The sequence below is a fragment of the Odocoileus virginianus genome, unplaced genomic scaffold (genome assembly GCF_023699985.2).
Source record: "Odocoileus virginianus isolate 20LAN1187 ecotype Illinois unplaced genomic scaffold, Ovbor_1.2 Unplaced_Contig_3, whole genome shotgun sequence".
Lineage (NCBI taxonomy): Eukaryota > Metazoa > Chordata > Mammalia > Artiodactyla > Cervidae > Odocoileus > Odocoileus virginianus.
Genome location: NW_027224320.1, coordinates 2,172,498 through 2,187,313, shown reverse-complemented (window position 1 = coordinate 2,187,313; position 14,816 = coordinate 2,172,498). Strand labels below are relative to the sequence as shown.

Sequence of the window (14,816 nt, the reverse complement as noted above, 5' to 3'; positions counted from 1 at the left end):
GGCCGCATTTGTTCCTTTGTGAGCAATTCTCAGGATCCTGAGAATATCCAGACCTTCCTCGTGGGGTCTGAAGTTTCTCTTCAGCCTTTTGGTAGAAGCCACCGCCTTCTTTGTGTTACTAGACTCGCTCCATCACCGTTTTGGGGGGACATTAGCACTAAGGGATTCTGTCATCGTTCTTTGTATTTGGTGGTTTCCTTGTTGGGACCACGGGGTCTGAGCGCCAGCTGTGGCTTCGTGCTCCTGAGCGCCGGCTCATCTGGTCACACACGGAGGACAGCCGGGAGGGGCTGAGGCTCGGGGCTCAGGGCACAGATCCGGGGCTTCGTGCAGCTCATCAGCCTGGCCCGACTACTCTTTGGGGGCCACGTGGCTTCTTTTCCGCATCCTGACTTCCCTGAGTTGTCCCAGAATCTCCTCTCACCAGCCTGCGTTGCCTTCCAGAACATCCGCATTGAAACTGCGCTCCCTGTGGAGTTCTTTGAGGTGCTGGCTTCTTCGCAGAATGGGTCGCACCATCACGTCAGGGCGACAAAGAGGGGCCAGACAGTCATCGAGGCGGCCCTCACCTCTGTGGTGGACCAGGCACGTTGGCACCTCCCCGGGCGGCCCCGGACCCTCTGCAGGCAGAATTGTCACCAGGGTGGCAGGAGCTGGAGGAATGGGGCCCGAGAGTTCCGTGCTGTCACGGGTGCCGTGGGGGTCCCTCCCGCTCTAGGCCCCCAGGGGCGTCGGGTGGGGACTCTGGCCCTTCCCTGTCCCCTGTCCTCTCCCTGCGGCGGACAAGAGCCCCTCTTCCTCCGCCCCTTGCTGGCTCCTGAAAAAGCGAGCCCTGACCGCTGGGACTGGGTTTAGCAACCCTTGTCGGGAGCAGTGTTGGGCCTGTGTGTCCAGCTGTGCACTAACTGGGACCCATGAGTGTTTCTTTGGCTGTTTTGGGTCCTTCAGAGTTTTAAAATTCCCACCTGTTTTTGAAAGGCCAGTCGGTTTCGGTGGGAGCAGATTCTACTGATTGGAAGCTTGGTGTAGGGCTTCTCATCTCCCTACTACACCTCTCCCAGGCCTGGCGGAGGCCGCTGTGGCCTGGGGACCAGGCAGAGATTCCTACCGAAGCGGCCACTTCTGCTCTGGGGGCTCTGGGCAAGTGGCTGTCATGTCCCATGCCTCGGTTTCCCCATCCGTAAAGTGGGGATAACCACGACCATCCCGGCAGGAGTGCCGTGAGGATGCAGTCAAGTAGTGCTGACTGGAGTGGCAGTTGAAGAGCCACCGAAAGCCGTCTCCATGGAGACAAAGAAGGCTGCAGGGTACCCGGCGTCTTCCTTCCCATTCCCTCACAGTCTGAGGGGAGGGGCGGGGTCTGGTTGTCATGTTGGTGTGTGGCTCCCTCGCCCCCTTGCAGGATGGAGGGGTCCACACATTACGAGTGCCTGTGTGGAACCAGCAGGAGGTAGAAATCCACAGCCCCATCACCCTTCATCCAAGCATCTTGACGTTTCCATGGCAACCAAAGGCAGGCGCCTATCAGTACACGATAAAGGTAACTGGGAGGCCCCGTCTGGGTGACTTTCTTTGGGTGTTTCCATGTGTTGGGGCTTGAATTCCATTCTGTTTGTGTTAAATTACCGTCTATTGGTTGAAAGAATTTGAAATCAAAGTCTTTATGCTTTCTGTATCTTCCAAGGTTTTCTATCACAGCAGGGTATTTTGGCAATTAGGAAAAAACCTTGAAAAATAGAAAAGAAATCACAAGGTAGAAAGTCCGGATCATGGATTTAACTTTCACATGTGGTTTTTATTTTTCGTAAAAATAACTGCTTTCTGGAAGCAGTGTAAATATCTTTAGAGAAAACCTTGGAACTGGCAGGGGAGATGTCTCCAACTCCCTCGCATGTCTGGTATTCTTGGTCTCTGAAGGTCACGTGTCCCCCCAGCGTTAGTGGCAGGGCCCAGGGCCTTTTGGGGCTGGGGTTCGTGGGGGCCGCCCTCCGTCCACCCCGCTGTCTGCCTGCAGTGAGGACAGGTGTCCTGTGTGTGCTCTGGGACCCGCTGTCTCTTCCGTCAGCTGTGTCACCTTCCCAGCCCCTGATGCAAAGGCCGCTGGGCTGTCCTTGACTTTATGGCAGATGGCTGGAGTGGGCAGAGTGTGTGCAGGAGGGGCAGGGACGTCACGACTCTGTGGCCGGGGTCTTCCTGCTGCAGCCTGAGCTCGGGAGGTGCCCCTGGGTCCTGGGGCCACTGTCAGGGGCGTGTGCATACACGTGTGTGTCCGTCAGAGGTCCGTGGAACACGAGGACCAAGAGACAGGGCGGGGAGAGTAAGGGGTGCGGGCAGAGCCAGCTGGACGTTGGCTGATGCCCTGTGTCTCCACGCGGTGATGCAATGCCAACGCGTGTAAGCAAGGGTGTGAGAGAGGGAGAGGGGTGGCAGGGCAGGGCAGGTGGGCTGACCGGTGACGCCTTTCCTCCCAGGCCCACGGCGGCAGCGGGAACTTCAGCTGGTCCTCGTCGAGCTCTGTGGTGGCCACGGTCACTGTCAAGGGTGTGATGACCACGGGCAGTGACACAGGGATCAGCGTGATCCAGGCGCATGACGTGCAGAACCCGCTGCATTTCGGCGAGATGAAGGTGAGGCCTGGGCCAGGGCGGCCACAGGGCGGCGCGGGGAGTGATCGGAGCTGCTGTCTTAACAGCCTCAGGCTCAGTTCAGAAACCTTGGCTGGGATTGTGGTGAGGGGGGCCGGGGGTCAGGTCCAGCCTGGCCCTGAGCTCATGGACAGACCCGGGAGACAGCCATCCCATCCCACACCTGGCAGGGGTGGGACTGCCGGGCTTCTGAAGGGAGGTCAGAGGATTCAGAAACACGAGATACTCAAAGGAGTCCTTCTAGAAGGCCCTCCGGCCCGAAAGCTGGGACTCTGCGTCGGAAAGGCCGGTGGGTGCTGAGTTATAAATTCACAGGGAGAGGAAGCCCCCAGGCCCCAAGAGACCAGCCTGCTGCTTTCCTCTGGTTCCTGTTCAGATCCAAGTCCGGAGCCCCCATCATGGGGACCCTACACCTGGCATCCGTCCCAAATGACGTGGGACCAACTCAGTGACGGCCGAAGGCGGGTGTGACCCCCTGCAGCCGAGCCCTGCGCAGCCACACCTGGTGGCCTCCTGACCCCAGCGCACTCCTGCCTGCCTGACCCTGAGCTCAGCTGCTTTTATCACTCCATTTAGGGCCAGAGTGGAAGCTCCATACATAGCGTGTCCAGTCCCAACCTCCTACGTTATTTGGGACATTAACGCGCAGGTTGCCCTCCTCTTTTTATTTCCGTTCACACACACCTACCTAAGGATCCGTCTGAGTCTCGTGTCGTTCTGTCATTTCTATCATGTCTGACTCTGTGTGACCCCGTGGACTGTAGCCCACCAGGCTCCTCTGTCCATGAGATTCTCCAGGCAAGAATACTGGAGTGGGTTGCCACGCCTTCCTCCAGGGCATCTTCCCAACTCAGGGATCAAACCTGTTTCTCTTGTGTCTCCTGCACTGGCAGGCGGGTTCTTCACCACTAGCGCCACCTGGGAGGCCCAGGCTCTCAGGTAAGGAGGGTTGTAACCGAAACAGCCTAGCTGTAGCGGATGGTCCAAGTGTTTGGATGGTCTGTGAGCAGCGAGCCCCTCTGGAGGCCACAGGCTGATTCATCTCAGAGAATGTGCCCCGCCCACCCGCCGCTGAGCCCAGAGCCTGCACCCAGCCCCGCAGTGTCTGCAGTGGTCGGAACCTGGCTTCCGGGGCTGCCTGCCTGGTCCAGACTCACCCTGCTGCAGCCGGGCAGGCTCTCAACCTCCACAGCAGGGTCCTTATTGGGCAGAGACACTGGTGCCCTTCTTGACAAGGAGGCTGAGAGGACGGGGAGAACTTGTGCGGTTCTTGGAACAGAGCCTGGCGTCTGGGCAGTTCTGTTCGGTGTTGATGCCGGTGACGCCTCTCACCATGTGCTCCCCTCTTCTTTACCTTCCTCCGGTGTGCTGAGCTGTGCGTGCCTCAGGGCCTTTGCACAGACCGTCTCTTCAGCCAGACTGGGTCTGGCCATCTCTGACACGCTCCCAGGTCAAGCTCATGTGTCACCTTCCCAGGGAAGCCTTGTCTGCATCTCTGCCCGGAATGTTTCTCTGCCCCCTGCACAAAGCATCGTGTCGCCCAAGCTCAGGCTTCTCACCAGTGGGTCCTGAGTGCCCACACGCAGGAATCCAAGCTGAGCAGCGGCTCTCCCTCCTCTGTGTAGCCGGCTGACCGTACCCCCCAACCCTGTCCTGCAGGTGTATGTGATCGAGCCCAGCGGCATGGAGTTCGCCCCATGCCCAGTGGAGGCCCGCGTGGGCCAGAGCCTGGAGCTGCCTCTCAGGATCCATGGCCTCATGCCGGGTGGGGCTGACGACGTGGTCACCCTGAGCGACTGCTCCCACTTCGACTTGGTGGTGGAGGTGGAGAACCAGGGCGTGTTCCAGCCACTCCCAGGTAACGCAGTGCTGTGCGGGATCACTGCCGATGACCTGGGTTCTCAGCGTGGTTTGCCCAGATTCCTAAGTTAGGAGCTGAGCCAGCGGAGGGGTCACAGCCTGAGAAATGGCGTTTGTCCCCTGTCCACCCCCAGCTACGGTCTGCTCTGCACCTTTCTGACGTGTGGCCTGCGTGTCGCTTGGCTTTCTGAGCCTCACTTTCCTCGTCTCTAAAATGGGCGTCATCCTAAGTAGACTCTCCTGTCGTGGTGCCCTTCGCGGTACCTGGCATGTGGCGGGTGCTCGGAATACACTGTCCGTAGGGGTTCTGATGAGTGACAGAATCGCAACACCTTTGTGACCCGGCGGTCTGCCCCTCCAGAGCCGTTGGAACCAGGCCCCCTGAGGGCTGGGTGGTGAAGTCTGTGGTGATGGTGGTGGGTGTGGTGCATCACATTCCTGCCAGGTGTGGCGCGTGCGCCTGGCGTGCATGACCTCACATGACCTCACCAGACGTCAGAGCCGCTGGGGGTGGGGTGGGGGGCTGTGGTCAGGCCACGTGCTGGACAAAGAGACCAAGGCCATGTCACTGCCCAGGGTCCCCCGAGGGCCCAACGCCAGGTCCTCAGGATGGAATGCGAGGCTGGGTGTGTGCAGCACTCACCCAGAGCCTTAGTGCCCCGGGAAACGGGGCCTCCCTGGGGTGTCGGCTGAGGAGTCCCCTAGGGTTGCAGGTGATGCAAACCACGCCTGAGGGTGAGTACACCGCGGGCAGGGTGAGAGGGGTGGGGAGCAGTGATTGTGGGCACCCCTGTGGGCCGCGTGCACACACAGTGGCCTGAGGTTGCAGAACCTGTCAAACCCTGCATCACTGGGGCTTTGGGGTACATTGACCTCAAAGTGGCCAGAACTGGGGGCCACTGCTGGTTTCTGAGCAGGGGAGTGACCACTGGATCCTGGCAGGGTTTAGGAAACTTGGCAGTCAGAGGTGTTTGTAGGCTCGTCTGCGGGGCCACCGTGGTCGTGGTCATTCACAGAGCTGTGTGAAGGCAAAGCTGCTCGGACGTCATGGAACATCCCGGGACATCGCCGTGTTCACATTCCCCCCCACAGCGGCAGTTGCATCTTCTCAGACTGTCCAGGGGAAACCAGGCCTTATGGGCTCTGTGTCTTCAGAGAAGCCACTGTTTAGTGGGGAGGCCGACATCAGCACGGCCTTCCCAGGTGGTTCAGCAGCTCAGGATCTGGTTGCCAAAGCAGGAGACGCAGGAGGCCTGAGTTTGATCCCTGAGTCAGGAAGATCCCCTGGAGGAGGAAACGGCGACCCACTCCAGTACTCTTGCCTGCAGAATCCCATGGACAGAGGAGCCTGGTGGGCTGCCGTCCACGGGGTCACAAACAGCTGGACGACTGAGCGACTGAACAGCAACAGAGCATCAGCACAGAAGGAAGAGGCCCGTCCTCCCGACGGCAGGAGGGGGGCCCGCGGCCCCGTCCTGCCCCCATGCGTCCTGGAGGGGCGTCCACGGGCGGCGGCCACCAGCTCCGGGGGGCCGAGGAGAGAGGACAGGGCTGGGGTCCACGGTCCTGGCCCCAGCGCTGCCTCTGTCAGAACTGCCGACGGGCTCTCCTCCAGGTCCGTGCACCTCACCCTGTGCACATCCGCCTTAGGGGGAAAGAACCTAAAGAAATACGGACCTGTAGTTACGTGTGTGCGAAGGCGTTCAGGATGAAGTGCACTGATGCTTGAGGCTGACTTTTAGACGCATAACCTGTGGGACGGACTGTTGGGTGGCAAGGGGGTGGGTAGACAGACAGCCAGAGGAGCAGAAACGAATGTCCGCTGTGGGATCTAAGGGGCAGGGTGTGCAACCTCACCGCATCATTCTTTCTAAATGTTTGGGGGAAAAAACCTGTAAAATACCACCAGAATGGCCTTTTTTCAAACAGGTGGATAATACCGCAGGTTGGCGGGGGATGTCACGCAGCCGCTGGCGGCAGCGTGAGTCAACACAGCCATTTAGGGAAGGATGGTTGGCGAAAGTGATGACGCTGAGCATAGACGCTCCCAGGCAGTAAGGACCAGAGAAGAAATCCTGCTGCCTGTGGCCTGCCAATAGAAATGCTGAAATGCATCCCCAGAGAAATGCCGCACGTGCTCTTGGCAGCTCACTGCGCCCTCATGGCCCCGCACGGCCAACGGCCGTTGGAAGTGTTCAACGCCAGCCCCAGGTGGGATGTACTCCTGGGAGGCAGCGTCTCAACAGTCTAATAGTAACATGATACACCGCGTTAGCGAAACAGAGGAAGAAAACCGCGTCATTATCTCAGTGGAGGCAGAGAAATCAGTGGACAAATCTCAAAACCTCTTTATGATAAAATCAGCCTACAAACTGGAAATAGAAGGAAACTCCATGAACTTAATAAAAGCCCTATATGAAAACCCACAGCTGACATCATACTCCGTGGTAAATGGCTGAAAACTTTTACCCTAAGATCTGGAACAAGATAAGGTTGCCTGCTGTCACCACTTCAACATGATAGCAGAAGTCCTAGCCAGAGCTATTAGGCAAGAAAAGGAAATGAAAGACACCCAAACTGGAAAGGAAGATGTAAGTGTATCTGTTTGCAAATGATCCAGTCTTAATATGTGAAAACCCTAAAGATTCCACCAAAAATACCTCTCAGGAGTAAAATGAATGTGGAAAAATAGTATTTGTGTGGAATCCCCAAGATCTGGAACAGCCAAAGTGATGCTGAAAAAAGAACAAACTGAGAGCTCATTCTCCCCATTTTCAGGACTTATTACAGGTTGCTGTTGATTTGTTGCCGAGTCGTGTGTGACTCTTTGTGACCCTGTGGACTGTAGCCCGCCAGGCTCCTTTTTCCATGGGATTTCCCAGGCAAGAACTGGAGTGGGTTGTTGCCATTTCCTTCTCCAGGGGATCTTCCAGACCCAGGGATCAAACCCACATCTCCTGCTTGGCAGGTGGATTCTTTACCACTGAGTCACCTGGGAAAGTCCTTATTATAAGTTATAGTAGTTGAGTCAGAGTGGCAGTTGCACAGATTTAGAGGCCGGGGAAATAGAACAGAGAGCCCAGAAGATACTCTGAGTGATTCTGCCAGTACTGAGTGGGAGAGAGCCGGTTACCAAGGACTTCTGCCCGCAGTTCCCTTTGTTTGAGTTCCAAGGCCAGCAGGGTCCGGCTCTGCTCTTAGAAGTCTGCGAGCAGTGGATTTCCTCTGGGGAGGGGCACGGGGAGGTGTAGGTCATGCTGGTTCTTGATCCCGGGCCTAGAAACAGGGCGTGTTCAGTCTGCGGGGAGAAACGGTGAGCTGTATGCTTATGACGTGCGTGTGCTTTCTGGTATGAGAATTATACTTGAAAATGGTACATTAAAACATTGGATCCGTATGAAGCCCTGCGTGAAGGAGGCTGTCAGCCCGTCGGGTCTCCCCGACAGAGGCGCATGCTCGCTGACCTCTGCTGCTCCCGTTGCAGGCAGGCTGCGGCCGGGGCCTGACCACTGCAGCGGCGTCACGGCGAGGGCAGAGGCCCAGGGCTACACCGCGCTGCTCGTCAGCTACAGGCATGGCCACGTGCACCTGAGCGCCCGCGTCACCATCGCCGCCTACCTGCCCCTCAAGGTGAGCCCCGGGCCCGGCCCTCTGCTCCTCTCCGGACGTGCCCCCCTCCACCCGACACCAGGTGAGCGTCAGCGTCTGGGTCCCCTGTGCACACGCGTGCAGAAGGCATGACCTGTGTTCCTGCTCAGAGCACGCTGCCTTTGCTGTGACACCAGCTCCCGAGTCTGAATCCAGGTCCCGCACCAACTCTGCAACTTTGGTTCCATTTCTCAGGGCCTCAGTTTCCTTGCCTGTAAAATGGGGCTAATATAGCACCTGCCTTAGTGAGGAGGAGGATGTGAGCAGAACAAATGGGCCGAGAACTGTGCCCGGGAGGCAGCAAATGCTCCGGAGGGTTAGTAGCTAACGTGTGGGCAAGAAAGGCTGGCCCTTCCTCCCAGGCGGGGTCCTGCAGCCTCACACAGACCCGAGCAGGCCTGTTGGTTTAGAGTATGTTTCCTTCTCCTCCTGCCCCAAGAAGCAAGCTCGGGGACATTAGAAACTGTCATCTCTGAACCCCTAGCCCTGGGCAGTGTCTGATGCAGGGCAGACAATAGCCAAGGGTTGTTTTGGATTTCCTGTTGAGATGTAACCGACAGATAATGCTGCGTTTGTGTCATTCGTGAAGCACAGTGACTTGATACTTGTCTGTACTGTGAAACGATCACCATGAGTCTAGTCAACGCCCATCACCACACACAGTTACGTGTGGTTTTTTTTTTGGCCTGTTCCTCTGTCCTCAAAAGGTACTAGGCTCTATATCCTGTCCTGCACCTCGCTCCTTTACTTGAAAAACAAAGAAGATAACTTGCAGACCTCTTCACATACACGTGGGAAGGTCTTTGCTTGCTATTTGGTCATAAAGATAGACCACAGTTTACCACCCTGCTGATGGGTGTTTGGGCTGTTCCCATGCTTTTCCCTCTTAAAATATAATGCTGCAGTAGTTCTGTGCCTGCAGTTGGCATATTCATGGAGCCCTATCTTCCGAGTCCATTCCTAGAGCGAATACTGCTCGGACAAGGGATAAATAGGCCTGTGATTTTAGCAGACACTGTGATTTTAGCAGACATTGCTGAATTTCCCTCTGTTGGGGTTGTGCCGTTTTCCTATCTTCCCCAGCAGAATATGAGAACACATTTCTCAATAATACTTATTTGAAAGTTGCTGAGAGAGTAGATCTTAAAAGTTCTCGTCATGAGAAAAGAACGTTTGTAACTTTGTGTGATGACAGCTGTTGACTAGGCGTACTGTAGTGATCATCTGGGCAGATATCAAACCACTGTCCTGTGCTAATGTAGCTCATGTAATGTTATATGTCAATTACATCTCAAAAAAGCAGCTTCCTTTTATAAAAGAGTATGTGTTTAGGGCTTCCCCGGTGGTCCGGTGGCTCAGACTCTGTGCTCCCAACGCAGGGCATCCATCCCTGGATTCGATCCCTGGTCGGAGAACTAAATCCCACGAGTCGGAGCTAAAGACCCCACGTGCTGCAGCCAAGGCCTGGCACAGCCGAAAAGTAAAAAAATAAAGTGCGCGTGTTGCCACAGACTCATCAGCACTGTGTGTACTCAGACTTCTGATTTTTGCTGATGAGACGGCAGAGAAGTAGTATCCAGTGTAGCTGTAATTTGCTCTTCTTAAGATAGTTTACTTTCTTCTGCATGGTTTTTCATGTCTCACGTGGTTGAGATCAGACTACAGATGTACGAGGAGAACAGACATGCCCTTCCTTTCATGGAGCCCGTAGGCCAGGAGGGGAGACAGACACCCGAACGATCCTCCCTGGCAGGGCCGTGAGCACCACATAGGGCAAAGACCAGAGAGCGAGCCCCGGCCGGGCAGGCCTGCCCCTGCGGAGACTCGCCGACTCCTCTGCTTTCTCCCGCAGGCTGTGGACCCCTCCTCTGTTGCCGTGGTGACCCTTGGCTCCTCGAAGGAGATGCTCTTTGAGGGTGGTCCCAGACCCTGGGTCCTGGAGCCTTCCAAGTTCTTCCGCAATGTCACCTCAGAGGACGCAGACAGCATCAGTCTGGCTCTCTTTGGGCCCCCTGCCTCCCGGAATTACCAGCAACACTGGATCCTCGTGACGTGCCAGGTCTTGGGTGAACAGGTGAGAAGGCAGCCACCCCCAGGCCTACCTTGTCCAGAGGAGGGATGGAAAGTCACGTCCCTGAGTACCCTGCTGTGCCTCCTGTCCTCATTTTGTCTAATCCTCAAGATAGCCCTAAGACACAGCTGCGGCGGTCGCACCCATTCCACAGGCAGGCAGACTGAGGATCAGGGCAGTGGGGTGGCTGAGTGAGCACCAGGGGGGCCAGGCAGGGGCAGGGCCCTGATACGTGCTGGCTAGTCCTGCAAAGCTGCCTGGCATCCCCTGACCCTCCTCTTGGAGCAGGCCCAGTTCTGTCCTGTTTGTAGGGGGCCCCGCCGGAAGGTCTGTCCGTCTCCCATGCTGTATCACTGGGCCGTTCTAAGCCCTTGGGATGGGTTATCACCGCCATCCCCATTCTGCAGAACAGCACCCTGAGTCCAGGGGCTCCCAGTGGAGTGGGGACTCAGAGCCTGGGTGTGCGATGCGTCTTCTGCCCCATCAGGTCATCGCCCTGACGGTGGGGAACAAGCCCAGCGTCACCAACCCCTTCCCGGCGCTGGAGCCCGCTGTGGTGAAGTTCGTGTGTGCGCCGCCCTCCCGGCTCACGCTGACGCCTGTCTACGCAAGCCCCCAGCTGGACCTGTCCTGCCCACTCCTGCAGCAGAACAAGCAGGTGGTGAGTGGCCTCCAAGGGCCGGGCGACGCCGGTGCTGACCCTCCCTCGTTGGCACACCCGTTCTGCCCTGCAGGCGCTTGCCTGGGGGTGCCGTGGGGTGCCCAGGACCTGTGCTGTGGCAGTGTCAGGAGAAAGGGAACCTCTCCAATGCCAGACTCGGCCGCCGCTCTCATCCCCTGTGGCAAGAGCAATGTATGAAAGTCTGGGCTCTGGGAAGGCCCGGCCCGCGGGGTCCACTGTGGAGCCGGAGCTGGGGGGCAGCTCAGGGCAGCAGGCCCAGCCCCGATCTGGCTCGCGTGCGTCCGCCTCCTTTGAGTGACGTGGGGTGACAGCAGCCTCCGGGGTTACTAAGGGCATAAGGGGAGCCGCACACACGTGGGCGCTCAGAGGGTGGCTTAGGCGTCTCACCTTGCTCCCTGCTTCCGTCCTGCTGCGGCTTCCTCTGTGCCCGAGTGAGAGCTGGACTCACACCCCTGCCTCCTGAGGCCCGCAGGCCCCGGGACCGCCCGTCACCTTCCCCGCCCCACCGCCGTCCCCTCTCGGACCTGGGGCGGCCCCATGGTCTGGCTTGCTGTTCCCTGACTGGAGTGGTTTCCTTCTGAACGCCCAGGCCCTCTCCTGCCTCCCTCAGCCCTTCACTCGCACGTCACCTTCTGGGAGGGCGCTCCTCAGCCTTAGACCCCATCTACCGTGTCCGTCCCCCCCCTCCCCCCCATGGCTCATCAGCGGTAAAGAATCCGCCTGCAATGCAGGAGCTGCAGGAGATGCAGGTTCGACCCCTGGGTCGGAAAGATCCCCTGGAGAAGGAAATGGCAGCCCACTCCAGTGTTCTTGCCTGGAGAATCCCATGGACAGAGGACCTGGTGGACTACAGTCCATGGGGGCGCAGTCACAGAGCATCTAAGCAACGGTAACGAGGGCCTCCCCAGTATTTCCTCCTCTGGTTTGCTCTCCCTCCACCCCTGCCCCCAGGCACCTGACATCCTAACGCTGTAGAATTTGCATGAAGGCAGATGTCAGAGATAGCCTGGGTTTGGTTCTAGACACACCAGTACAGTTGAGTATTGTGATAAAATGAGTCACATGAGCTTCTTGGTTCTCCGGTGCATTTAAAAGCTATGTTTATATAATCCTGGAGTCTATCAAGTGTGCAGTAGTGTTACAGTTAAGGAAAACCACGTGCAGACCTGAATTTTAAAAGTACTTTATTGCTAAACAACACTGACCACCATCTAAGCTCTCAGAAGTGAGTTGCAGTAGTGATTTCAAAGGCCCCTGATCACAGACGCCCTAACAGATACAGACAGTGATGATGAAAAAGCCTGAAGCACTGGGAGAATTACCAAAACAGGATGAGGAGACGCAAAGTGAGCAGACGCTGCTGGAAAACTGGCCCTGACCTCCAAGCCCCTGACCTGTGAAAACACAGGTTCCGCGAGGCTCCGTGCATCTGAGCCATGCTTGCGTTCATCTCCCTCTCTGTGGTTCTCTAGTGGGGCCCAGCTCGGGCTGGGCAGTGGGCGACAGTGGCGCGGTGTTGGCCGGGGACCCCCACCCCTTTAGGCTCGTGTCCCTGCCACCCTCTGCTCTTAACTCTGCAGACTCACGTGCTTGGGGACCCCGAACCCAGGTGTGGCGGACAGGGCTGGGAGGGGGTCAGGCGTGGAGAGCGGATGCCCCTCCAAAAACCCCCTTGCTCCGGCTCTTGCCCCCCCTGTCACTCTGGGCTGGCCAGACCGTCTCAGAGAGATAAGATAATCAGATCCCCGGGCGTCCGTCCTGTCTGTAAGCACTGGCCTCTCGCCGAGTGGGCCGTGTCTGGCCATCGGTCAGCAGTGACCTCGGGGTCAGCCCAGGGTCGTCTCTTGGTTGAAAGATGGCGACGGGGCAGTGAGCACGGCTCTGCGTGGGCTTTCGTGTGTCTTAAGTCTTGCTGAACAGAGAACTGCCCTGAGATCCAGCCTCCCTGGGATTGCAGAGTCCACAGCCAGGCAGACAGGGCCGCTGTGATTTGTGGTCTCGCAGGGACCTGAGAAGGACAGATCCTTGCCGTGTATGCCGGTGCAGTGTCTGTTTCGCTTTATGCCCCTCCAGAGCCAGAGGCCGCCCCGGACGTGTTTGCAGAGTAAATCACTGGTGACACCAGGCGCTGAAACGGGGCTGACCTGTCACAGTGACGGACTGGGGCCGCACTCCAGCCTGACCCCGGGCTCCTGAGCGGGGCGTCGGCCCGGAGTGCTGAGCAGGGGCACAGATAGACCAGCTGCCTGACTCCTGCACGGAGGGAAGAGGCTGCACAGCATCCAGGGAGGCCCGCGGGCTTTAAACTCAGACCAGACGGTCCACCCTAGAACCTGTGTGACCCTGGGCGAGTGACTCAGCATCTCTGAGCCGCCTCGGCCTCCCCATTTGTGAATTTGGGGCTGCTGTTGCCGTCGCAGGGCCAGGGAACGTGCAAGCATGCTTGACGCCTGGTCCCCCTGCCCTGGCACTGCCGATGCTTCGAGCCAGATCCTCCCTTCTTGGGGGACTATCCTGTGCACTATGCAGCACCCTGACCTCTACCTCCTGCATGCCAGTAGCGCCCCCTACAGTCGTGACAACCAAAAATGTTTTCAGACATCGCCAGGGTCCCCGTCGAGGAGCACGGGCTGGGATTGGACACCAGGTTGTGTAGGACTGTCAGGGGCGCCTTGACAGCAGCCGTAGCGAGCATCCCTTAGCGAGTCACCCCCAGAAGCTCCCAGGACCCCCGTGAGCCCATCAGGTGCACCGTGCGTCAGGGACGGCCTGCCCAGCCCAGGGTGTGGCCGTGTGGGTGACCTCAGCTTCTTGCAGGTTCCCGTCTCCAGCCACCGCAACCCGCTGCTGGACTTGGCCGCCTACGACCAGCAGGGCCGCAGGTTCGACAACTTCAGCTCGCTGAGCATCCAGTGGGAGTCCAGCAGGCCGTCGCTGGCCAGCATTGAGCCCACCCCGCCCCTGCAGCTAGTGTCCCGGGACGACGGGAACGGCCAGAAGAAGCTGCACGGTGAGCGGCGGCCCCGACCGCGGCACCGGGCGCAGAGAGGGGAGGGCAGCTGCGGGCGGGGGCCGGGACCCCCTCTGTCCAGGACTGACGCCCGGGGAGCATCAGGACTCTCCTTTAGTCCTCACACGTCTGCGAGGGAGGAATGGACCCTGGGAGGGAGGTGGGGAGCAGCTCAGGGCACACAGCAGCTGGGCTCAAAGCCCAGCTTGTGCACAGACCAGGCTGGCACCCAGACCCGGCTGCTCCGAGCTCCGAGACCCCTGACGCTGCCGTTGGAGACCCTGAGCCGTCCCCTCCAGCTCCTCTAAGCTGCTCTGGGAAGCTTGCTCAGGGCCCTTAACCCTTAGAGGGGCACACGGTTACCCCAGCCCCTAATTTCAGGGCGGTGGGAGACTTCAAGGTACACACCGGTTAGAGGGAAGGCGGGGCTGCGTCACAGGCGGGAGCCGGGCCCAGATCTGACGCGGCGTCCCTCTCGCTCTCAGGCCTGCAGCCCATTTCGGTTCACCAGGCCTCGGGCACCACGGCCATCTCTGCCACCGCCACTGGCTACCAGAAGCCGCACCTGGACACGGCCAGCGTGAAGCAGCCGGTACCGATCAGGGCCCCCGGGACGGGCCGTCCTCCTGCTTCCCCTACGCTCTGCCCGCTGTTCCCGGGGTCCTGAGGCTGGCCCACTGACCGGGGCGCCTCCACGCCAGCCGCCATGCCTCAGTCTCCCCTCCTGCACTCCCTGCATGCTGGTGACAGGTGGCCCAGCTGAAAGGCTGCTCGCCAATCTAGACTCTGCCCTGCCGCCCAGCTCAGAGCCCCTGCCGAGCGTGCCCGGGTGGTTCAGCCCTGTCCCTTTCAGCCCGCAGCCCCCACTGCCTGGAACGCCACCCCACTTCTCTGGGGCCA

At 58.6% G+C, this 14,816-nt stretch overlaps 1 protein-coding gene across 1 annotated transcript in view; it reads left to right on the top strand.

The window, feature by feature from the left end:
• NUP210 (nucleoporin 210) overlaps nt 1–14,816 on the top strand; it is an 89,947-nt gene that overhangs the window by 36,664 nt on the left and 38,467 nt on the right. Inside the window, exons 10-18 of the mRNA XM_020872516.2 lie at nt 445–585; nt 1,403–1,540; nt 2,472–2,627; nt 4,305–4,503; nt 7,990–8,135; nt 10,006–10,227; nt 10,712–10,885; nt 13,724–13,916; nt 14,402–14,508. Coding sequence (XP_020728175.2) covers nt 445–585; nt 1,403–1,540; nt 2,472–2,627; nt 4,305–4,503; nt 7,990–8,135; nt 10,006–10,227; nt 10,712–10,885; nt 13,724–13,916; nt 14,402–14,508 — 1,476 coding nt within the window. The remainder of the gene's footprint in view (nt 1–444; nt 586–1,402; nt 1,541–2,471; nt 2,628–4,304; nt 4,504–7,989; nt 8,136–10,005; nt 10,228–10,711; nt 10,886–13,723; nt 13,917–14,401; nt 14,509–14,816) is intronic.